The sequence below is a fragment of the Lytechinus pictus genome, chromosome 7 (assembly GCF_037042905.1).
Source record: "Lytechinus pictus isolate F3 Inbred chromosome 7, Lp3.0, whole genome shotgun sequence".
Lineage (NCBI taxonomy): Eukaryota > Metazoa > Echinodermata > Echinoidea > Temnopleuroida > Toxopneustidae > Lytechinus > Lytechinus pictus.
Window position 1 is genome coordinate 46,657,640 of NC_087251.1, and position 27,126 is coordinate 46,684,765.

General features: G+C 37.2%; 1 protein-coding gene across 1 annotated transcript; it reads right to left on the reverse strand.

Annotated features, from left to right (window-relative positions):
* Positions 1–1,773: 1,773 nt before the first annotated feature.
* On the reverse strand, positions 1,774–20,217 carry LOC129264315 (lactase/phlorizin hydrolase-like). Its single transcript, XM_054902172.2, has 8 exons — positions 19,830–20,217; positions 14,496–14,970; positions 12,987–13,551; positions 12,475–12,661; positions 8,285–8,518; positions 5,991–6,465; positions 5,211–5,778; positions 1,774–4,607 (listed from the first exon to the last, which is right to left on the reverse strand). The coding sequence occupies exons 1-8, from the start codon at positions 20,132–20,134 to the stop codon at positions 4,276–4,278; spliced, it is 3,141 nt and encodes a 1,046-aa protein (XP_054758147.2). The 5' UTR covers positions 20,135–20,217; the 3' UTR covers positions 1,774–4,275.
* Positions 20,218–27,126: the final 6,909 nt, after the last annotated feature.

The window sequence follows — 27,126 nt, forward strand, 5'->3', positions numbered from 1 at the left end:
GTATCCGGCCTCTTGGCCGTGTTGTAAATAAACACAACTCACAACCCTTACTCCGTCTGGTAAATTATCTTTCTTACTTTAATAAGACTGGCGATCGATAAATCTCGGTTACATTTATATTGCAAAATTTAAACCGGGTTTCTCCATTTTCTTTGAAAGTTTGAAGGGCCATGAAGAAATTAGCATTTTTAAAGGATGGTCCCTTTCTCTCTCTCCTTTTCTCTGTATCCCTCTTTCTGTATTATAAACTTTGGCTTTCCTTTTCTCCTTTCCATCTTTTTTTTCCTCAAATATCTTATAGGCCTACTTCATTTTGTCTGTGTATGGGGGCAGTTCAAGCATGCATGGTGGTGTTGTGAGATGTTTGGTCCCTCTAGGGGTGATGGGGGGGGGGGTGTGAATTTGGTCATTCTTAAGGTTCTTCAAATTTATTGGTGTAGTACTTTGGAGGGGGCATCAGTTGACTTGAAAATGAGGAGATGCATATCCCCCATTAGCCATCTCGCATGATCACTAATCAAGCCCCCTCTCCCACCGCCATTTGCGATTTTTTTTTTCCGGCAATTTATCTATATGGTACGGAAAGACAAAAAGGCCTAAGTTTGTAGGAAATATCCCCCTTCCCTGCTTAACGCACAAAAAAAGAGTCCAAATTACACAATTATTATTGAGCGTTGGACACTCAAATGTAGAACCATATTGACCTGAAATATATGGGTCACTCTGTCAACTCATGGTCAACTCGAGTAACAATAATGAATGTTTGCCTGCTTTTTGCCTCCTCTTCACAAACTTAAAACTCAATATTTGAGATATCTCCTTTTTCTTCCGCAAACAATAGTGGCATATAGGCCTAATAATTATATACATTTGAACTTTAACTGGCAAGAAACACATATATAGCTGAGGTGGAAAAACAGGGTTAGAGAAAGTGTGAGGGGATACAAAGGAGAACTGCAATACTGTCATTTAACCGCGCGGAAACAAATTTCATATAAATTTAGAGCAAGAGTGAAAAAGTTTCTCTTTTGAGAAAAAATAAAGAATAAAAAGAAAAACCCACAAAGCTACCTTTCTTCCCTTTCCTCCCTTCGCTTTTCCTTTTCTCCTCTCTTTTTTCCTTCTTTTTTTCTTTTTGGGGACTTTTTTTTGGGGGGCGACCGCCCCCCCCCCTGGCTACGCGACTGGTGCAGCTTAAAACATTTTTTTTTCGAGTAGATTCACGTCTTTTGAAGATGTGTATTCTCGAAGTTTATGCACCATTCTTGTGAAATGAGGGCGCTGCTGACTCCAAATAGATATGGTTTTGGCAAATAAAGACTTTAATATCTACTAAGTTACATATCCTGAAAGTTTAATGAAGTTTGATGCGATATTGAAGGAATAAAGATTTGGTGAATTCGTGAGGTCTAAGAGAGGCACAATTCTCTTGATTGCGCAAGATTGCATATCATTCAAATACGGCGACTTTGAAGTCCCGTAGAAAAAAAAAAAAGCACATGAACCTATATTATTTTTTGTATTTTCATAATGCATACATATCCCAAAGTAACTCTCTGCAAAATCTGGTGAAAATGACATGGACTTCATTTTAATTGTGGAAAGTCCTTAAGCTGTCTGAAAACATTAGTCTCATATATCAGCATATCTAAAACAATTAACAGTGATAACAGTGTAGGGGTTTAATCCCCCTCCCCCCCCCCCCACACACACACAACAAATGATAACAACGTGAAATTTATTTTGATTTACGATTCCTACACAATAACAATTATGACATTTAAAATTCATATTCGTATTTATTCATCTGTAACAGTTAATACATCATACAAAGTCATTACATAGTAAACTGACCATGCTGGGTTTTGTAGACAATTCACAATACATATTTTAAATAGAGATATATTTTTGTATCTAAGTGACTAAGTGACTCAAAAATTTCGAGTGCCCCCGCATGCCTTGACCCACGGTACGCCACCGAGTACAATTAACAAAAACAGAACAAGAACAAAACGGAGGACAAGGTTGCTGCATCATGAGATTCTACAAAGGGGAAAAGTTATCTAAACTATCGCGAATCAAGTATTCCAATCAAGCAAATACTTAGGGATCGGAATTCAAATCTTTATCATGAAATAGCAGTTCTGTATATTACAGCATTGTTCTTTTCCTCATCACTGAATGTCCTCGCTGCTTGATATGTCAGATGTTTTAAAGGACAAGTCCACCCCAACAAAAAGCTGATTTGAATAGGAAGAGAAAATTCAAACAAGCATAACACTGAAAATTTCATCAAAATCGGATGTAAAATAAGAAAGTTATAATATTTTAAAGTTTCGCTTAATTTCACAAAGCGGTTATATGCACATCCTGGTCAGTATGCAAATGAGGGAACTGATGACATCACTCACTCACTATTTCTTTTGTATTTTATTACATGAAATATTCCAATTTTCTCATTGTCCTGCGAAACGAAGCTTTATTTTTCCCTGAACGTGTGGAATTACCATTACCATAACATTTTATGGTTCATTCAATTTGGACCTTGTAGTCAAATCTGTAAAAATTGAAATGTTGTATAATTCAAACAATAAAAAACAAAAGAAATAGTGAGTGGGGGACATCATCGATTCTCTAATTTGCATGTGACTAAACTGTGCATATGACTATTTTTTGAAAAGTAAGCAGAAGTTTAAAGTGTCATAACTTTCTTATTTTACATCCGATTTTGATGAAATTTTCAGCATTATGCTTGTTTGATTTTTCTTTATTGATTCAAATCAACATTTTCCTGGGATGGACTTGACCTTTAATAAGTAAACGAATTCAGCATCAGGTAACCTTACACAGGTCCAGGTCATTGAGGAATTATCTCGCTTTTTACTATGGTCGGATTTTTTTTTCTAGCTCTCTGCGCCCGCTCTGAAATAGTCTGCAAAAATGGAATGTAACAAAATGCTAGAAGCACAATGGTTTCGGAAATATATTTTGAAAATCAAAAAGACCGAATATATACATAATACTTCGGCGCATTTTTATTGAAGAAAAAATGTATCAGTAAAAGTAGTGATTATTTATTTCTCATTTGCTCAGCACTGTAAGATGCAAACAGTGAAATCAACTATTTACATAATGCCATACCTCTTTCCCCCCTCTGCAGGGATCAATTAATATTTTCACTCCAAGCCCCCCCCCCCCTCCTCCCCTACGAGAAAACTGAATAAATAAGTTTTTAAAATTATCGTGAACAATATGCTACATGATATGCCCCCTAAAAAAAATAATAATCGTACTCTGTCTGTGACTGCTACACTGCAAAAACTACGGTGATGATTTAACACCAGCCCGGAATCTATATCTGTCCACACCGGAGAAGTATTGAAATAACACCAATTTGGAATCAAACCGATGCTGTTTTAATACTAATTGGTGTTGTATAAACACAATCATATCTGGGGTTAGACCAAAACCAAACTGGTGTTGTTTAAAACTTCTCTGGTGTGGACATATATTGATTCCGGGCTAGTGTTAAATCAACACTACAGGATTTTTTCTAAGTGTAAACATTTTTTTGATACGCACTGTATAACCAGGGTTTCAAAACCACACATTTTCTTTTTGCAGTAAACTTGTGTAAAAAAAAGTATTAAAAAAAAACTGCCATGTTATCCGTGGTCCCAATGTTGGCCGTTGTGGTTTTACTTATCTTATGATATATGCTCCTATATATAATGGGGCTTCCATTATGGGTGGCATTTTTTAACCTTTAATTCTAAAAGATGAATTATGCCGAATCGATCACGGCGGTCTGACGGAGACTTTGGTGATAGATCTCCTGCGAGTCGATTGAAGTCAACACTATGGCCCGTATTCTGAACTCGGGTTTAAATTTAACCCTGGTTTAAAGTTGTGGTTTAACTATGGAGATCCAATTAGGGCACAAATCTCTATTAGTACACGTTCAATTTATTAACTGTTATGACACTAAAACCATTTAGAACTTTCTTAGATTAATACCTGAAATATTTTCTTTATTATGAAAGCAAAGGGAATCAAAATAGTAAATATAAGAAATAGATAATATAAGCAGAATTGTTGAGTTTTTGGCTCCCCATAATTTTAGACCAGACTTATAGACCATGGTTTAAGTTAAACCCGACTTCAGAATACGGACCTATGCGTCGAGTTCACAATGCTTTGTGCCCCCTCCCTCCTCCCCTCCCTAATTCCCACCCCCCCCCCCCCGATGGTTCCAGAGTGCATATCGATCCGAACCTAACGGAAAATGGCATACGTCACGAGGGTCAGGAGGCTCGTCAAAAACACACCAAGTGCCTTCGGGATATCGCCTTTTGCCGTCGTCATCATAGGCTCGGTCGTCATCGTAGGCTCGGTCGTCACGGTGTCGTTGCTTTTTACGAAACCGTTGTTGGCCACGATCTCGGCATAGACTTCGGTCGAAACCTTAGGCTCCCGAGTTCGATCGTCGTCGCTGAAGTCGATGTAGACCATCCCGAAGCGTTCGGTGTAACCCTCTGCCCACTCGAAGTTATCAAGAAGTGACCACGCTGTGTAGCCTTTCACATTAACCTCGTCTAGCAGAATTGCTGTAATAATAATAATAATGACACGCAACCTTTATATGGCGCTTATTACAAAATGTATAAGAGCTGCATGCTTTAATAAGGTTCAATAATATTTATGATCGAGGCGTAAGCAAATTTTAAACGAGTATTTTCTCTGATAACTAAACAAAAACATAGCATGACAAAATCTGGGTTATGAGTCAGACATACAAAATGACTTTCACATCTGCTTTTGAAATAAACATGATCAAGATTTCGTTACGCAATTTTCTAAAATGTTTTAATATTGACCAGTGACGGAACAGCAAATTGACATCTCGTCATCGAGTCAAAACTTATGGCAAATTAGAGTTACAACTATATGTCAACTTTGTTGTTATTTTAACTACCATGGAAACCTTGGCTGTGATTGGTTGCTAGAGATCAAATTGGAGATTCCTTTCCTTTTTTCTTAACTATTCTTTTTATTTCAAAAGGTTTTAATTAAAGACCAATGATCCACCTTCTCGACCGTCTTCCTGGGGTGACGAATGATCCCGTTTATAACTCATTTGGGGTTATCTGGACTAGTATCGCAGGGTCTATTTTACGGTCATGTACAACCCTTATTTCATAGCCTCTCACCTTTCAGAACTTCGTTCACGTAAGATTTGTAATACTTTTGCCTCATGACATCATCAAGTTCTTTGACATCTTCCGTCGAGTAGCCATTCTCCGTCACATACACCGGCAGGTCACCATATTCGTTCTTGATCCAGGCCAGGAGTCTCCGGATCCCCCAAGGAACCACCTTCAACCAGTCCGAGGCCGAAGAAGGCCATGCCTCATCCTGCTCACCACCCACATCAGAATCAGACCAGTAGCTTGCGTTCCCGTCCAGGTTCAATCCAAGATCCCAGGCATAGTTGCTCGTGTAGTGATTCAACCCAAAGAAGTCACTGGTGCCACTGATGTTTGCCTTCTCCTCTGCTGTGAACTCCGGAAGACGAGACTTGGCGTACCCTTGAGCCGCACTCTTTTGTCCAATCCTGTCTTTCATCACCTCAGGATAGTCTCCGTTGATGAAGATAGGATGGGCGTACCAACCAAGGTTGAACTGTAGGCTACGGTCAGCCGCTTCCACACTGCTTTGGTTTGTACTATCGATGGGTTCAACAAAGTTGGAATTCAACGTGATTCCAATTTGTCCATTCTGGCAAATTGGACGGATTAATAATAAAGATAAGAATGAGCGTATTATGTGGACAATTATAGACAGAAGTTATATTGTATACATGGTAAAGTACATGAGGAATCACCTCTTACTGGTTAACGAACTATAGTGATAGAATATTAATTAGGCAAAAAGTGAAGAAAAAAGCATATATATATTATTTCATGACTTATGTAGAGAAAATATCTTACTTGAGTCTGCCTGTATTTATCATCGTACGTGTGCCACGCCTTGGCGTGTGCCTTGATGATAGTATGGCTTGTCGTATAGACCGTGGTTCCAATCTCTTCAATACCAGGAGCATGCTCTCCAGTGCCATATCCTAGCAAAGTCACGACCCAGGGCTCGTTGAACGTAATCCACAGTTTGACGCGATCGCCGAACCTCTGAAAGCACAGGTCGGCGTAGTCGTTGAAGAGGTCAATCAGGTCCTCGTTTTCCCAGCCCCCGATGTCCTGAAGAGCTTGGGGTAGGTCCCAGTGATAGAGGGTGACCATCGGGGTGATGTTCGCAGCGAGAAGGGCGTCGATAACGTTGCTGTAATAGGTAAAACCGGCTTCGTTGATGTTGTCGGTGGTGCCGTCCTGGAGAACCCGGGGCCAGGAGATGGAGAAACGGTAGGCATTGAGACCCATGTTTTTCATGATGTCGATATCTTTTTGATATCTGAAATTAAAGAAATAATAATAATTCAATCAGCTATAACATCAAATAACAGCTACACGAGTGGTTTTCACGGGCAGGGTCTCGGAACCATAAAGTGTGAGTAGACATTATGGTGAATTCAGCATCCCCCCACCAACACACACCCACATCCACACACACGTATTTAGGTTTGTCATCAACTGTGAGAAAATAATCATAAGATCAAACCATACGTATGCTGAAGTAGTTTTGATGTCCTCGTAAAGTAACCGTATTGAGCTTACACAACTTATACTGGTGCGCAGTAGGGGCTTTTGGCACCCCCCGTAAGTTTCAGGACCAAGAAAACAAGTAAAGGGTAAAATGTGATATTATTTTCTAGGTATTTTATCAGCATCTGTCACAAAATCATTTTTTTTTAATGAGATTGTATGTTGGCTTGCTAACTACTTAGATTTTTTTTTTCTTATTCACCAAGTTCTCAGTGCTCCTATTTTTCTTTGACTCGTCACGCCAGCTGTGCCAAAACTCACTCATCGATATATACAGTGATTAACATGCGAGAGCTAATCTGATAATTTATCTGTTGTTTGTTCTGTCTACAGGAATGTTATCTTTTGATATGAGAATAATGAAATATTAGTTGGCCAACCTATATTAATTGACTGCATGCATATTTCTGCGCATATTGTTTTGGCACCCGGTCTTAATGCAACTCAAGTGCAGACTTGAAATTTGTTTGTTTATTGTTTTGTTTATTTATTTTCCGATTATTAAAGAACACAATACATAAACATATATAACATAAATGGCATCAATTGAAATAAACAAAATGAATTGCAAATATGTTGAATATATAACATAAATAAAATAATCGAAAGGATTGCCCATTTCAGAGTTATTGACATAAATTACTGTTCTTCCATGGGTTCCATAAAAACATTAAAATAGTTTACATTGCAATACAAAGGAAATTTGATATAAAAAAAAAAAAAAGGGGGGGGGGAAATCAGCATGTTCCTATACGACCAGAATTTTAGTAAAATTATGATACTCTGGCTATATAATTTAGCTAATTTTGTTTCAGAAAGGATAATTCAGATTTAACTTCATTGTTTGAGTCATTATTTCATAAACGTAAAACAAGGGGTTCGTAGGCACACGATGTAAACTCTTCTCTCACAAAACACGCCATTAACTGTACAGTTTTCATTTTAATGATTACTTATCTTTTACACGTCTTATACAAATTTCATCGTGCTTATAGCTTTCAATTCAAACCCAGGCTTAACATATTTCAATATCTTAGTTTCATATTCTTAATTCCATTGATTTATTCTATATCCTCTCACAATCATGATACAGTACTACTCGTCTACATTTTCGTGTAATTTGTTGTAGATTCAGCATTGTAAACTGTTTGATGTAACATAATCATAATTCATTTAACATTTCTCTCATTCGGGTTTGCATATTTTCATTGTATGTTATTTTTGTTGTCTGTTTATACTTGCAATATATTTTCCCAAGGAAGGTCAGCCTGTTGAAAGGGCTACCTTTTTGAAATATAAATAATTTCATATTTATGTTTATTTATTTTCCTATAGAAAAGTAATATAAACAATATGATATATATAACCATACAAACAAAATTACTTCTGTAATAAGCATACAAACATATGCATTCTTCAATAAACATTTCAAAATATAAGATCAAATGATTATACATTATCATATCTTGGGAAATGGAGGTTTCCATCAAAAGGCAGATGCTTGAATAATTTTTTGACTCCTCAAACGTGAAAATAAAAATGAAATAGTTTACTATCATGAGACCTACTTGTGGTAGCTGTCGCAGGCAACGTCTCCATTATCATTATTCTTCACTTTGCCACCTTCATGAGTAAAATTGTCCCAGATGCTCTCTCCCTTTCCCTCTAAGTTCCAAGCTCCTTCGATTTGGTAGGCCGAGGTCGCTGAGCTCCAAGCAAAGTCGTCGGGGAACGTGCCGTAGATGAGAGCATCTCTCTCGGTGTCGTTAAAAACATCGGGCCAAACGAATTCGGGATCGTCGGCAGAGTGCACGAAACCAAGAACATTGGCAAAGATGATTAAAAACACACTTGCGATGAAAACCTTCATTTTTTTTCTTTAAATGGCTTATTTTAATCGAAATATTGCGAACGCCTTGATATATATGTACGTCTAGGCTGGGGACCAAGATAAAATTTGATATGCGAAGGGCAACTGACAGACAAAACAAATTATCATTATTTGCATTTCCAGAGGTGAAGTGGCGCTATTACAAGCCTATAGCGGGGGAGAGGGGGGGGGGGGGCTTGGGGATACCTGCCCCCTAAAAGATTCCACGACCGATAAAATACGAAAAGGAAGGGCTACTGTTGTAGGCGTATAGATGGGAGATTGGGAGCCCACCCAAAAATATGGTTCTATGACCAATAAAGAAATAATTCAAGATAAATTAGATTAAAGGAAAGAGGATGAAATATATGCAATAGCTTCGATATTGTGTCGATTAATATCCATCCTACAATTACATTTTCATTTCAAAATGGTCAACATTTTCAGTCGCTCACGACTCTTTAGAATTTGCCCCCCTCTTCCCCTTTTCTCAGTGCCCCCCCCCCCCCTCCTCCCAGTTTGTTGGGCTCATTGCGCCATTGATATAGGGGCCGATTCAGATGAATGAGATGGAAGGACCCTATAATGAATTGTCGCTATTTGCATTTACAGCGGTGATTGGATCCAAAGGTATGTGAAGGTGTTTTTTTTTCTTCAAACCATCATTGGTCCCTACCATTTTTATTGATATTCATATCTTGAAGATGTTTTCAACAATATCAACATCGTCCCCTATTTATGTACATAAAAAAAATCGTCATCTCGATACAGACTGTTGTTTCACGGTGATTGAACTGGGATCTTCCCTCAATATCGTCACATCGGCAACATCGATCCAAACCGACCAATGATTTGTCATTGGAACTTAACGTAATAGCTTTGATCGGTCTGCAAGCCGATTTCGTTGGTGTGACTGTAAAATTATATACCACGCAAAACTTCCCTATTCCAACCGAACTCAATATTGACAGTGATATTCCGTTTCATCCAATGTCCGTTCCAAAGTTTATGGAATTATCATCTTTTAATATTGTTGCGCTTCATAAAAGCATTATTGTTATCACCATCATCATTCATTGTGATCAGTGCAATGAATGACAAGGACGGAATCATAAGGAGTTATAAAGTTCATCCCTCACATTATATCATTTTGACAGAATTCAATGTAGAATCAATTCAATAGTAAATATTTTAAGAGTATTGTGCAAACAGTCAATCGTTGCATAAGTCCGAATTTCTGCCCTCGGCCTCTCTAACCTGCAACACCCCCTCATGTGAGGGTGCGGTTGTGGGTTCGCATTACGATTATACGTCCAATTTAATACGGTTTTCCATTAAAAAGATAGGAGAAAGTAGAACCATAAAATAAGAGGTTGCATGATATCGAGGATGATGAGAGAAGAGGAGAAGAAGAAAAAGAACTTAGCAGAAGAAGATGACGGAGAAGATCGAGAAGAAAAAGAACAAGAAGAGAAAGAAGAAGGAGAAGAAATGGAGTACATTGTTAGAAAATTTATCCTTAAAATAAAAGAAGTTCCTGCAGCAGAGTCTCGAGAACACCTGTAATCTTACCAGATTGCGTAATCTTACAGGAAATTGGTATTTGGTGTATGGAATCTTACAAACTTCCTTTAAAAAAAACCCTTTTCCCCTTTTTAAACAGACCTGGGGGCCGTTTCATAAAGCTGTTCGTAAGTTAAGAGCGACTTTAAGAACGACTGGTGAACCTTTCTTACGCGCTTAATCATCGCCACTAAATATGTCATTTACCACAAGAAAGGATCACCAGTCATTCTTAAAGTCGCTCTTAGCTTACGAACAGCTTTATGAAACACCCACCTGTTCTGTTAAATTGCAGAAAATTCATGTTATATGAATTTACAGAATGATTCTGTTATCGCTTTCTGCAAAATCTGTTTTTTCCTGTAAAATCAGGTTTTTTTAAACAGTGTAGCAAGTACCAAACTGAATTACATAATGATAAAATAGATGATTGAAACCAAAACTGCATCTGATATAAATTGAGATTTGTTTTGACCAGGCCTAGTTGGTGGTGGACGAGGATATAAAGAACTGGACTAACTAGGCGTCCACAAATACTTCAAGTGGGCCAGATATGGCGGATGAAGCAAAAGTTATAAGATGCGAGCGAGCAAATATTGGAATTTTCTTTCAATGCAAAAATATAATTTTTAGATAATTTGTTATCTAATATTCAGAAAATAATATAATTTTCACACTTTCGCTCTTCAGTCTTGCCTTTTCTCCTTTTATTGTGTCGTTTTTTTTTGGGGGGGGGGGCATGCCCCCCCCCCCCCCCCATGTGCCCCCATTTGTTGTAAGCCAATGGGGCTATCAGACAATGACAAGCGATCGGAATTCAGAGAGATACCACAAGAAACATTCATTAGGCACTTGACTCAAATGCAGGCAAAAGGTCAACATTTCTTGCAGGTAACTCAATACTTTAATCATGACTTTGAAACAAACGATGACATTCGTATTTGTTGAGTGTTCGACTAAAAGATTTATTATTAATGAGATAGTGCATTGATAAAACAATGATAAAATAATGCATAATCATTCTTGTAGGATTTTCAGAAATTATATACATGAATAGGTCAAATGTTCAGATGGACTTTCTTTAGTGTATTGATAAAACAATAGTTTAAAAATGCAAAGTCATTCTTTTATAAATTTTATATATTATAGGAATTATGGATTAAGGCTTTTATCACACGTTGTGCAAGTTGAAAAACTCATGGTCATGTAAAACCTCGTCATGGTTACATATCACTTGTAACTCAAAGGTATGCCAATATAATGATATGGGTTATTGGTTTGAAAAAGAAATCTCTGTCGTTTCAGTTTGAACATCTGATGCCAATATTCACACACATACTCTTGGGAAACGAGTTTGAGTCAACAATGAATATTGTATACTTTTTGGTCAAAGTCAATTGGTTTATTTTCAACTGCAAAGAGATACACCCCCCTGCCACCAATGTGACATAATTTTCCTTTTCGTTGACAAGGCTATTGTGCAATCAATGCCTTGAAGTATGAAGGATTAGGTAAAAAAGAAGTTTGTGAAAATATTAGTGAGAGGACAAAGTGTACGCATTATAGGTTGATATTAAAGTTCAAGTTTGAAAACAGCAGTATATTGATATAAACTTATTATATTTCATGGAATAGTATAAAGGAAATTAAAATAAACACCAGAAAATGTTTGTTTCGTTTCTTCAAAATTTTGAAAAAGGATGCGTGTGATCAGACAAGAGAGATGAGTATAGAGGTGAATAAAGATGGTAAACAGAGGGCTCTATGTAAACATGTCTTTTCAAGAAACTATTCTAACTATTTAGACAAAATATTTATTGTAACCCTAACTAGGCCGGCCTAGTTAGTAAATCATACAGCAGGGGTGGGGTCCCCCATCTCGTTTTTTTTACGGTTGTTTTTACGGACAAAGTTCAACAACTTAATTCATTTTGCCGCAAACTATTTCCAATTGCAGTAGCTACAGAGAAGTAAGTTAAAAACAATGAATACTGAAACCTACACGTTAAAATATGATAAAACGTATACAGGTAGCTGGAAAGCGCATTATATACATTATCATTTCATGAAGAAGATCTGTGTATTGTATCTGGAAAAAAAAAATAGCCAACAAGGGGCTCTTTCATAAAGCACTTCGTAAGGTTTATGTTTTTCACCCGATTCTCGTCATATAGCTTGCGATGTAATCATGATGTTTCTGTCAGCATTTCGAAGATGAACACGAAAACGGCAACAAGGGTGATGACGCCAAGGATCGACTTGTTAGAAATTGATGTGGCCCCCGACGTCGTCGAACTCGGAGACGTCATCATATTCTCTCTTATAAATCCATTGTTGGAGATGATCTCGGCATACATGGTCGCTGACCTCTTGGCTTCCCTTGGTCTGGCGGGGTCGGAGAAGTTCACGTAGTGCATGCCGAAACGCTCGCTGTAGCCCGAAGCCCACTCGAAGTTGTCGAGCAACGACCACGCAGTGTAACCTCTAACGTCAACCCCATCCAATGTTACGGCTTTGAAGTTAAAGATAACAAGAGATGATCTCCAGCATTTCAAACGAGACAACACATACACATCACTGCATTATATGAAGAACACAAAATTAAGCAACCTACGTCTTAGATTTATAATCTTAGACCCTATTACAAGATTAAAATATGGCGACTATAGACGGTGCTACAATAAATCTTGAATGTAGGAGGAGAAAAAGGGAAAGGAAAAGAAAGTTCATAATCCTTTGAATATTTATGATTTATAAGTGTATTTCACCGCTGGTTTCATTCTGGGCGGAATAAGTTTCATTTGAATATCACCATTATTTCAAAATTTCACACATACCTTTAAGAAGCTCATTGATGTAGGCGCGGTAATAGTCCTGCCTTATTCGATCATCTAACTCGTACACATCAAGGGTTGAGACGCCATTTTCTGTCACATAGATGGGCATGTGGTATTCATCCTGGATCCAATTCACCAAGCGACGGATGCCCCACGGAACTATCTTCAGCCAAGTCGATCCGGACTTGGGCCAGGCGTCATCTTGCCATGACCCGACGTCGGAGTCGGTCCAGTAGCTCGGCGGATTCTCAAGGTACTCCGGGACTTCGATGGCGTAGTTGGAAGTGTAGTGGTTCAGCCCGAAGAAATCGCCTGTGCCTTTGATCATTGCCTTCTCCTCATCGGTGAACTCGGGCAGCCTGGACTGTTCGAAGCCCTGAGCAGCACTCTTGGTTGCTATCTTGGTCTTCATGATCTCAGGATAGTCTCCGTTGATGTAGATGGGGTGGGCGAACCAACCAAGGTTGAACTGCAGAGCTCGGTGATGAGCTTCGACACTTGTTGCGTTGGTTCTATCAAAAGGTTCTACAAAGTCCGAATTCAAGGTGATGCCAATTTGTCCCATCTATACATTTAAATGAAAAAGAGAGAAATAAGGTCAACGATAATTATTGAAGCCAGATAATGTTACAAAAATCAGGTATAAATGACTTATTTTTTACAATGAGAAAATTTGAAATGATCATGGAACACATTAGGTGTATTTCCATGTACTTTGCATAATCTCATATTTCATCAACGATCATCGAATTAAATTTATTTATGATATACTTTGTTACATTATATTTCTATATTCGAATTTGTTTGTATTACTAAGTTAGTTTTACCTTGTTATTGATGATTTGTTTGAAACGTAAAATTTTGCAATTCGGCTTTTGTGGCAAAGAAAGTATTTTTAATAAACCATTCTAAATTGAATTGAATTGAAAAAATACATATGTAGCCTCTTCTCTGTATGGGGCATTACTTCCTGGCTTGATCTGCACCAAAATTTTGTTAGGAATATGCATAACCTCAGTGTGGTGATGAGAACATCAAGCCCAGGGGCCCGTAACAAAAAAAAGCTTAGCAATGATCGTAGAACTTTTTCAACGATTGATTCCATGAGTACAATGTACAATCAATCTTAAAAATCAAGCCTACGATTAATCGCTAACCTTTGTTTAACTGGACCCAGGTCAAAATGATGAGTCCTATCGATATTAGTGAGTCCACTGCAGCTGGACTTAGGACGGCCGAAAGTGGGTTGAGCGATTTGATGAGGGAACCTTCCCTCTCCAGCTGCAGTTACTGTCAGAAAGATTTGAATTCTCTTCTTTTTCTTTTTTTCTTTTTCCTTCTTCTTCTTCTTCTTCTAATTTTTTTTATTTGAACACTTTATTTGCTTCTTCCCCCAAAGATGACTACTACATGATATTCTTTTTCATACAATATCACTTAATCAATCTAATATTATTGATTAATACAATGTAAGGGTCGACAGTACAATGAAGAAATTTTGACCAATACCTGTTCAGCTCTGTATGAATTATTGTAAGTGTGGTAAGCCAGGGCATGTGACTTGATGATGTTATGGGTGGTTCTGTAAACAGTGGTGCCAATCTCATCAATACCAGGAGCGAACGCAGCGGTGCCGTACCCTAAGAGTGATACAATCCACGGCTCGTTGAAGGTTATCCAGAACTTGACCCGATCACCAAACCTATCAAAGCAAAGGTCTGCGTAGTCATTGAAGTGATGGGCAATGCTTTCGTTGTCCCAGCCCCCGACGTCCTGAAGGGCTTGAGGCAAGTCCCAGTGGTAGAGGGTGACCATAGGAGCAATGCCGGCGTCTCGGAGCTCATTGATTACGTTGTTGTAATAGGTGATACCAGGTTCGTTGATGTTCCCAGCGGTGCCATCCGGAAGAATCCTAGCCCAGGAGATGGAGAACCGATAGTATTTCAGTCCCATGGCCTTCATCAAAGCTACATCTTCACGATACCTGAAAGAATGAGAACATGCATTGGTAGGACATTTGAGTCATCCATAAAGCTGTACTGATAATCATTAACGCATTTACTTTTAAAACATATTCTTTTTCTTTGTTTATCATAATCTCTCTCTTTATATATATATTAATATATCCCTATTTCTTTTCCTTTAAATCTTTCTCTCGAGTTGATATATTGGGTCGAAAGACTGAAGGCTTTAGAGGAGTAACCTGTATTTTAAGCAGGGGCCGCGGAACGGTTTTCAAAGTGGGGGAGGGGGGGGGGGGCTGACCATGCAAAAATCACAATCGTATGGTAATTTTTACGTTTTTGTACATGGTTTTGGAAAAAAGTGGGGGGCTGAAGCCCCCCCAGCCCCCCGCTTCCGCGCCCCTGTTAAGGAAGCTTATGAGTGCCAACATAGGTCGTTGGTGCCAACTAGTCGGATGACGAGGTGAAAAAGACGAAGAGACAGGTTAAATAACGAGATCAAGACTTGTTTAAACTTGACCAGTCTATCAATTTGGAACTGAAAGACAGGACAACTCATTACCTTGTCTTATTTCCCCAAACAACATGTCTTCTTGTCCCAAACAAGTTGACTAGCCGAATCATGGCCCTGGGAAGCGGGGACTACTGGGCAGCACCCCAAATTTGCCTGGGCCGGGTGCTGCTTGAGTTATTCACGATAAGCAGCACCGGTTACACTTCGACATTCCGAAGGTTCGTTATTCCAAAGATTCGTAATTCCGAAACACGTAAATTGCATATACCTCGATGTTCGTTAATCCGAAAACGAAAAAGGGTTCGTTTATCCGAACATTTGTGGCGTTATTCCGAAGGTTCGTTAATCCGAAAACAAAATTGCGAAAGTTCGTTAGTCTGAAAACGAAATAAGGTTCGTTATTCCGAAGGTTCGTTAATCCCCAAAATGAAATAATCTGTGGCGAAGCCGGGAAAACCGGAAGGGCAAGCGTGGGGGGGGGGGGGTAGAAATACCGTTTCATTTTCAATTGTTATGATGAGGGTGGAAAGGCAGGGGTGCGGTGGAACGTATTTTCGTTGGGGGGCAAAGCCCCAAAAGGGCACCTATATGTCAAAATGGGTCTTTTGGTAATATTTTCACCATGAGATTATCATCTGCGTGATGTCGTTGTGTGTTTTGTATCAAGTTTAGCAAAGCCTTTTTAAAGTGATTTCTGATTATCATTATAATATATATATTTAGGCTTTTTTTAAGGCTGTTGTGAAAAATTGTCAAGTCTGAAGTCCAAAAACTCGCTTTTTGGTCAATTATGGGGCTAACTAGGTCCTACTCTTAAAATGGCATCCTCGCAAGATGTTGCGAGCGCTAATCGCAAGCTCAAACTTTTGGATATTTCAGTAAGAAATGAAAATTAAACATTCCGAGTAGTTCTTGAAATCATGCAAAAGATGTGTATCTAATTAAAGAATTAATGCGAGCACGAAAATTTATGTATTCCAACCTGACAAATGGACATTTTTATAAGGGCATTTTCATAACCAGAAACGGGGTGAGTACCTTACTACATACTGACTGAGGCAAGCAAGAAGCGCAAGCAAAAAAAAGGGCATTTCCATTTTGAAAAAGGGAATTTTTTCCTACGACTAATTTTCTAAATCATAACCAGCAGTAGCTGGTAAAAATGACACCTGCTCCCCTAAAAAATTCCCTTTATCTGGAGGTTGTTCACATGTGACTTACAATTACACACAATCCCCAACATTCTTAATCCATTCGCTCAGCAGCAATTGCTCATAGAAAATCAAACTTATCCTTGATCCACGCGCCATTTCTTGATGCAATATATATGCTTTGACCACAACATATACATGTATCATCCTCCGTTGAAAGTATTATTGCAGAATATTTTTTTATAACAACACAGTCTTCGTTACTAAAATAAATTAATTTCCTTTTCGGAAAAAAGAACCTTATTTCATTTTCGGGCAAACAAACCTTCGGATTAACGAACCTTATTTCGTTTTCAGACTCACGAACCTTCGGAATAACGAACTTTATTGCGTTTTCGGATTAACGTACCATCGGAATTATGAACGTTCGGAATAATGAACTTTCGGAATAACGAATGTAAATCAGCAGGGTCACCTGGAAATCAGGGAAGTATGCTAATTTGCCGAAATTCTACCAAAATCACCTTTAATTTGCTTGTCAAATTTTTCCTGGAAAATTACCCTCATTTTGGAACGAAAATGATACCCAAATTTTTCGTGACCAAAAAATTGCCACCATTTTGTAGTGAAAAACTTTTTTTTTTTTTTTTTTTTTTTTTTTTTGGGGGGGGGGGCTTTTCAAAAATTTTCAGGAACAAAATTGTGTTCATTTTGGAGCACACCCCTAGTCTGCAAGCACAGACTCACATTTGACACTTCAACCAACAACAGGTCTAGAATGAAGACTAGACTCCAAAGACTATGTCTGTGGTAGAGCATGCCACCGTACATAGTGAATCTAGTCTCACCAATTCAGACTCTGCATTATGCATTATGCAAATTTCGAAAACCAATTAAGGGACTGTGCCTGCAGACTAGCGCACCCCCTTTTTTATTGTCAAATTTACACCCCCTATCAAAAATCGTTCCAAGGACCCTGTGCCGAATACCAACAACTCGTCATCTTGTCTTTTCGTCGCATTCAAGTCGACTGGCCGTATTCCAACAAGTCTCTCGTCTTCTTTTCAGAATTAAGTCGACTTGCCCAGTTCCAACAACTCACGTCATCTTCTCTTCCCATGATGATTCCAATGCACGTTTTCACTCTTTGGTACACAGTGTGTCAACGCTGAATAATTACACATACTTGTTTATTCAAAGCGTGAAAAGGTGTCCCACCTTATCGTAGTGACAGTTGAATAATTATGTGAACATATAGCGTTAATTAAAAAATATGAAATAAACATACTGTGCTGAACGAATGCCACAAAGTGGATATCTTTTTTCACAGACTGGTTTTTATCTTCAGTTATCTTCACATCGTAGGCAGTGTGAACAACTTGTGACAAACGAATTTCATAAAGCTGCAATGAAGTTTCTTTTTATATCTATACAGGTATATCGACTACGATCACATAATGGGAACACTTTCACTGCGTGATAACTATGTGTTATGGACCACACTGTGTTCACATTATGTATCCACACGGTGGTCACACTGTGCATATATATAGTTGACTGTGTGTTGAATATACACACTGATATGATATGTTTCCTCTGGCAGCGTTATCAGTAGTCAATTACTTTATAACTTTCATATATACCCAGTTCCAAAATTATATACCTCATAGGATATAGACAAATGAATTATTTCGGATTCGTCACTGATTCGTACATAATCAGATTCCTCACATCATCCGTTAAAGAATATTTCAAATCTATATAGGAAATTGAGAAATATTGCAAAGCCTCTCAAAGTTACCCCCGTATAATGCTCTGGTGTAGGTAAAAATGCTCAATTTTGTACCTGAACTGTATGCTTTTGAACTAATTAAAAATGGTCAACAATCTTTGTGTAAGTTTTTGTGTCACAAAACACACACACAAAGTCCAGAAATTGTCTGAAAGTGATTCGCCATTAGATAAGTGATTAAAGAAAGGACTTAACTCATGATAAAATATTTCATTTGTCAAACACCACATATCAAAACGCTTCCAAAACTGATAGAATTTTCGATCGACTGGTTTTATTTTTTTCTTTCTTAACCAATCTTAAGAAACAAAATAAAAATAAAATTGTAACAATCGGAAAACAATATGTATTATTGAAAGTGTGGACATTTCTTTTTGCAAAAAAAAATCCATGACACTTGCTCAGGGGGCAATTGCTCCGCTGTATATTCCACACACTAATGGAATGACCAAATTCAACCCTGGATTTTACATTATACCCTATCCTAAATGTAACCCTAAACCTAACATAATACCCTGTTGCAACCCTAACCCTATCTTCGACGAAATAAATCCCAGAACAAATGTCGTGTCACCAAAAAAACACAAATTATTATAAACACAAGAGACGAATCAACGAAAGAAAATATGACCAATGATGGATAATCAAATAATTAAAGAATTTAGGGTGATTAACCAGTCAGATAACAATATGCATATTCTGACATCGAAATTGTAATACAGTAATTTGGAGTTTAAAAACACCCCTTTTCATTAAGAGTGATCCAGCTCTTTTTTGTTACCCCCCCCCAAAGGTGACCCACCTAACAGCAATATCAAATACTTGCCAACATGACCATCAAGGTAAACTATATTTGTTCAACGTTTAGCAAAGTGTTAAATGTTATCTTGTCTTATTGGAGTTAGACAAACTTATGCCCTTATAATCTTTATTTTCTGAATCATGTTGTATAATTTATTGTTCTATAAATACTATTGAACTCTATCACCATGATAAATCTACATGATTGTAAGCCTAATATCAGTGGCGTACAGATGGGGGGGGGGGGCTCTTCCCACTCCCCCCCCCCCCCCCCACCCCCAAATTTTTCATGACCAAGAAAAAAATAGAAAAGGAAATAAAAGGATTATTTTCTGATTATTATGTAAAATTTATCACAAAATCACTGGCCTTTATAATTATGTCTTGGTCAAATTACAAATTTATTGGTCATTAATATGGCCTACACCTTAAGTGATAAAAATTAAGTAATTTATTTTATTATAGGTCTAACAAAACTCTCTTTGGTTGATTTTGACAGTTATTTTTGGTCGGACACAGTCATATATCCACCAACAAGCTGGTTATTTTTATGAACTTTTTAATGAAAGAATACTCTTCATCAAATGGAAAATCACAAATTTATCTCTAGAATGAACTTACTTGTTGTAGCTGTCGCAAGCGACGTCGCCTGTGTCGTTGTTGTAAACGTGACCGCCTTCGTGGGTAAACGTATCCCAGATACTTTCTCCCTTGCCGTCCGCATTCCACGCGCCTTCGATTTGGTAGGAGGAGGTCGCCGAGCTCCAGGCAAAGTCGTCGGGGAAGGTGCCGTAGAGGAAAGCATCTCTCTCGGGGTCGTTAAAGACGTCTGGATACACGAACTCCTGCGCGAGAGCAGGTACATGGCACAATGCAATGCATACGAGAAGGCAGTGCATGGTGGTCGTCATCGCGATCGTCTTCATCGGTTCGACAATTAATAACCGACTGAGCTGTTAGTCGTTTCATGGGCGAGTCTTATAGGTCAATCGCAACCAAAGTATCGATATCCTGATACTCTATTATGATACTCTGACAATACATTCTTTCAGTCAATATTGATCAGATCGACTGATCTTTAAACGGAACGCCTACTTTTAGCCAGTTACGGTAAATAACTGTTGAAATGATAAATTTGATCATCCCACAACAAAGAAGGATCTGTTTTGTAACCTTTTTGGTCAAATAAGCTGATGCTTGCCAATCTCCTTTGACTGGTTAGATTACCCTTTACAAACTCACAATAAAAGACACCTTGGTCTGGTTGTGAAACTAAAAAATTCTACTATGATATAACCCCCAAAATAATGACTGAACATTATTTTTGGAGGTGCAATCAGATGTTGACTGATAAAAGAGAATATAAACATTATGGTGAACTATGATATTCCATTCAAACTATGATTTATTGTACTGTTCTTTTTATTAGTTGTGCCTGATCTTTTTTAGGGGCTTTTGTTTCTTTCTTTTTTCTTTTATCCCTCCCTCCCACCCTCCCTCTTCCCCATATATTCGCGGACGGCGAAGGGGGTGACCGCACCCGCGCCTGCATGGGAGAGGGGTCTCTTGATATCCAGACCACGATTATTGGTCTTTGTGTTAATTAGCCCCAGTTATACATTCAGCGTCATCGTAATCATAAGAAAGTAAACCCCTCAAAAAAAGTTTGGAAATCTGTGTTTGGCCATTAATTTCTCCCAACTCCCAATTTTACACAATGCATATTTTACATCATTCAAAAGATCATTTAATTCTTTTTAAAATGATACCATGCTTGTTATGATCATGCCATCACGAAAAGAGCAGGATTGAAAAGTGTTGGATGAGGTCTGAATTGAAAAGCTGCAAAACGAGCAAAAAAAGTTTGGAAATCTGTGTTTGGCCATTAATTTCTCCCAACTCCCAATTTTACACAATGCATATTTTACATCATTCAAAAGATCATTTAATTCTTTTTCAAATGATATCATGCTTGTTATGATCATGCCATCACGAAAAGAGCAGGATTGAAAAGTGTTGGATAAGGTCTGAATTGAAAAGCTGCAAAACGAGCAAAGAAAAAAGTTTGGAAATCTGAGTTTGGCCATTAATTTCTCCCATCTTCCAATTTTACACAATAACAATAAATTATTTCAATCTGGACTGGAAAAATCCAGATTTTGTCAAAATATTATGCCAAATTGTATTTTACTTAACAAATACGAGGATAATAATATATTTTCCTTTTCAGACATATCAAAAAGAATGAAAAACATTTTACAACACATCATTCATGTAAAAAAAAGTGACATTTTAAATTTCAATCATTCACACTGAGTCAACTCATGAAGAATCACTTTAACAATTCACGCTTGCAATTCAAACATCAAATAAATTGGGAAAGAAAAGAGCAAAATCGGTTAAAGATATACAATTTATTTCACAAAACAAATCCAAAAGAGAACTTTACAATTATTCAACAATAAATACGATTGAATATCATTGAGCAAACAACATTGTTTGAAAAAATGTATAAGCTTGTATCTTGAAGGTGGTCGGATTTGTATAAGTTATAAACATGGACTTTAAAACCAGAATAGTTTTAGGGATAAGCTTATACCTCGTCATGTAGCCAGTATATCATATAAACTCATATAATTGAAACTGGATAATTAGGGTATAAGCTTATACCTCGACACGAAAGCCAGACAGTTTGAGGGATTAGCTTATATCTGTATCATACTCTGCACTGCATGAGGTAGTACGAATCACCAAAAAGGGATAAGCTTATACCAGTAGGATACTCTACAATGTATGAAGTAATACAAATCAAGAAGGATAAACGTATCCCTGTACAATACTCTGTCATGTATGAGGTAATGCAAATCAAATGGGATAAGCTTATCCTGTTTGATTTGTACTGCCTCATACATTGCAGAGTATCGCACAGGGATAAGCTTATCCCATTTGATTTGTACTACCTTATACATTGTAGAGTATCAAACAGGGATAAGCTTATCCCATTTGATTTGTATTGCCTCATACATTGCAGAGTATCGCACAGGGATAAGCTTATCCCTTTTGATATGTATTGCCTCATACATTGCAGAGTATCATACAGGTATAAGCTTATCCCTTTTGATTTGTATTGCCTCATACATTGCAAAGTATCCTACAGGTATAAGCTTATCCCTTTTGATTTGTATTACCTCATACATTTTAGAGTATCCTACAGGTATAAGCTTATCCCTTTGATTTGTATTACCTCATACATTGCTGAGTATCATACAGGTATAAGCTTATCCCATTTGATTTGTACTACTTCATGCATTGCAGAGTATCGCACAGGGATAAGCTTATCCCATTTGATTTGTACTACCTTATACATTGTAGAGTATCAAACAGGGATAAGCTTATCCCATTTGATTTGTATTGCCTCATACATTGCAGAGTATCGCACAGGGATAAGCTTATCCCTTTTGATATGTATTGCCTCATACATTGCAGAGTATCATACAGGTATAAGCTTATCCCTTTTGATTTGTATTGCCTCATACATTGCAAAGTATCATACAGGTATAAGCTTATCCCATTTGATTTGTATTACCTCATACATTGCAGAATATCCTACAGGTATAAGCTTATCCCTTTTTATTTGTATTACCTCATACATTGCAGAGTATCCTTCAGGTATAAGCTTATCCCGTTTGATTTGTATTACCTCATACATTGCAGAGTATCCTACAAGTATAAGCTTATCCCTTTTTATTTGTATTGCCTCATACATTGCAGAGTATCATACAGGTATAAGCTTATCCCTTTTGATATGTATTACCTCATACATTGCAGAGTATCATACAGGTATAAGCTTATCCCTTTTGATTTGTATTACCTCATACTTTGCTGTACATACACACATTTATAGTTATTCTATCGAATGACAAATTAAATCAAACAAATATTATATGAAAAGATATTACATAGTCTAATTGTGATGTATTGCTGTTTTGAATTGTAATATGTGAATTAAAACATGTGATGGAGAGAGAATGGTTGAATTGGTGATTTCAATGAGCTAATAGCACTAATTTATCTACCTTTTTCTACAAAATTTCGACCAGATGTCCTTACAAAAGGAACAATATTACAGCAAAAATGCACCTTTTGTGTGATTTTGAGCAGTCCATTTTTGGTCTTTTTGTCCAAATTGAAATAATTTATTGTTCAATGCATATTTGATATCATTCAAAAGATCATTTAATTCTCTTTAAAATGGTATACCATGCTTGTTATGATCATGCTATTACGAAAAGAGCAGGATTCAAAAGTTTTGGATGAGGTCTGAATTGAAAAGCTGCAAAACGAGCAGAAATAATCATGAAGGGTCAATTACAGAACATGATTCTTTTGTCAGTGTAAATAGAGATGAAAATCCATTCAAATAAGCCCCTGCTTCTGTACAGTAGTATAGTGATGGTTCTGTGAGATAACATGGTTTGGGACTTTGAGTCGTGGTTTGAAATACCCATGCATGTTTGTTTGTTTGTTATGTGTTTACTTGTGCAGAGGTGTGTTTGATTCCATGTTGATGTTGATAAGGTAACCGCTGAGAAACTCACTCATCACCACTGAAAAAAGAACAGTGACTTTCAATATTGTGTCATTTTGAAACTTTTGAATTTTGACTTGCCCCATATTTCAAGGCACTGCACCTCCATGTGAACCATAATCATATCATGTAGGGTATCATTTTAAAGATAATTAAATGCTCTATTCATTTATATTAATTACACATTAATTTTTACTAAAACCGAGGAGGGGTTATCGATCAAAGTCATATTTCCAAACTTTTTTTGAGGAGTTTATCAAAAGCAAATTCGTCAAAATTACCAAGATCGCAATACGTTAAAAAAAAACATGCCTTTCATATATGTAAAATTGACTTTTCGTAAAACCTGAGCTCAACGTTGGGCTATACAAAATATACTACTACTACTACTACTACTACTACTACCACCACCACTACAACTACTAGTGACATAGGCGGATCCAGGGGGCCGAGGGCCCCGCCCCCCCCCTCCCCCTATTGGCGGAGCAAAAAAAAAGAGAAAGAAGGGAAAGAAAGAAAAAAAGAGGGAAAGAGATAAAAAAAGAAGAAGAAGACGAGTGAATAAATTAAGTTGAGGGGAGACTTGGAAAACAAGCAACAACAACAAAATATTTCATGTCACTACATAAAATTTTTGCTCGCAATTCGCGCTCGCATTGCCTGTTAGGTGATTTATATATCTTGCTCAATATAGAAGTCAATAAACAAAACATACTTCAGGTCGGAAATCGAACTTTCGTTATTTTGTTTGATTTACAAATTGATTTTTTGATAAGTGCTCTGTAAAAATGTCAGTTTTATGGTCTGAATATTAAAATTTTCTGCTCGCGCTACGCGCTCGCAAAATTTGATTTGTCAGGTACTTATTATTTTTGTGTATTCCATAAACTTCTCAAAATATCCCTATTCAGGTCTGATTGTCAAAACGTATATCAGCTAGCGCTGCACGCTCGCATTTTGATTGATGAGTTATGTATATCCCAACATTAATTTTATAAGAACAATGTCGTCTCGCGATTTGCGCTCGCATTGATTGTTAAAAATATATTAACTCATGCATCCTATTCATAATGACAAAAGTGCTTGAAATTTCCAGTTTTCAGCCCATATAATATTAAGAGATTTCGCGCTCTTATTAGGTTCATTAGATTAATGAATAAGATATTAATTTAATAATCTAATTGTTTCTTTTTTAAGAATATAGTATTGACAAGTTTCATCTCGCGCTTAGAAATAGGAAAAGGAAGATATTCATTATTTTGATATGATGACATAATGTCCCTAGAATGTCCCGATCCTATGTAAAAACTCTAAATAATAATAATGAAAATGTCAGTTCTTTGAGTGCGGTCCATATCCACCTAACAATTTTCCTACAAAGTGCTTGAAATATAGAGCTTAAATTGACAATTTTTCCGATTGGAATATGAAATATTTTAAGCTCGCGCTTCGCGCTCGCTTTATTAATTTTCATGAAAAAAAAATGTACTAAGTATTTAAAATGCCCAGATTCTAGGTCTAAATCTGAAATACGTGCGCCTCATGTTTAATCAGATACGCTGCTTTTTCTCTATTTAAATCATTGTCCAGTTCCAGATCAGAATATCCAATTTTTTTCTGCTCGCGCTTTGCGCTCGCATTGTATCCCCAATTATTAATCCGTTTCATGATTTACAAAGCATGAATAGAGTGTCCCGTTTTTATGTCTAAATCTCGAATTTTTCAGCTCGCGCTTCGCGCTCGCATCAATTTTTTAGTTATATACCTATCCTGTTCACAATTACAAAAGGTGCTTAGAATTTCCATTCTTTAGTTAGAAATGTCAAAAATTTTCAACGGGATCCGCCCCTGAGTGATAATAATAATAATGATGATGATGATGATAGCTGGATATACAGTGCTTTTTACCTGATGATTATAATCGCTCCTATTATTACCCCGGATCTAGCTCGAGCTACCAACGACCCATAGCGCATTCAAAGCAATAATCCTGCCATACCTATATATTAAGTGAGTACAACCAGGGTACTTATATTCCTTCTATAATACCGTTTCAGTCCGATGCCAAACAAAGCATATTAAAATTCATTATTGCAGGCCTATTCAAGAACAAAATAATATTAGGTTCAAAGTCGTCATAAGAAAGTTATTGTGACGTTGTTCCTCGCACATGCGCATAATGCGATCAGTCTTCTCGTTGCGCCTGTGCCAAACATCGACCATGGGAACGGTTTTGTTTGTTCACTTACCACATCACCGTTCGTGTATAATAATGATTGCGGATTATTAATTTTAATTAGAAAATATATGCCAATGCCTAAAGATGAAAACAAAATTTCTGAAGGAGACACAAATCAATGCATATCACTTCACTGCTATTGAATGTCTTCAATGAGAACATTCTTATTTCTGAAGATGGATAATCAGCGTTTCTCCGATGAGAAAAGGTTTCGTCAACCTCTTGGTGGACGCAATGTGTGTATATTGGACGATATAGACAGTGTGCTTGATGAGAGGATATTTAGAATCCTCCGAAGGTAGATCATATTGGTATTTTTTTCATATTATTTGTGACAGAATGTTTAGTCCCGTATTATAGGCCTATACTGTTGGATGTTGGCTAGTGGTCGGACGAAAAGAACTAGATTGTACAGTATATCTAAAATGATAAAACTATTGAAGGCAGTAATCATGTAACACGTTATGTCAAATTTAAAGCAAAATCTTATTACGTAATAACATATTAAATGATTCTTGTTTAACCGCAGGGCGCCTTTGTAAAGCATTTTTTTTTCAAAACTGAATAGGTCAAGTTAACTTCCCTGCAGTATAACACAAATAAAACAAAAATATATATATTCCATTCAACACGTTTCATTTTCAAGATGCTTTAATAAATCAAATTCTATCCTGCGTAATGCACACAGGGCTATCAAAAGATGGGAAAGACGTTCTAATTTAGAATCTTCGAACCATAACCATGTTTGGCAAACGGGTACCAGTCAAGATGAAATACAAATTGAACACAAGCGAAAAATGCAAGAACTCGACGACGCTATTCAGCGATTGCGTAAAGACCTTAACCTGAAGCAAACAGTACGAAATGAAAACGAGCAATCTGTCAAAGAAGATGATCATGATGACATTGCATTAACCATCGGCGAAAGTCCGGAAAGGTCTGGAAAGGTCGCCAACGATGAGAAGGATCAAGACGACCTGGCTGAGAGAAGCGCTCAGCTTCCGTTCGATGACCAGAAATCTTCGAAACAATTATTGGAAACACGTCTCCGTCAGAGTGAACTACAGCAAACAGCGCATGTCAAAGTATCT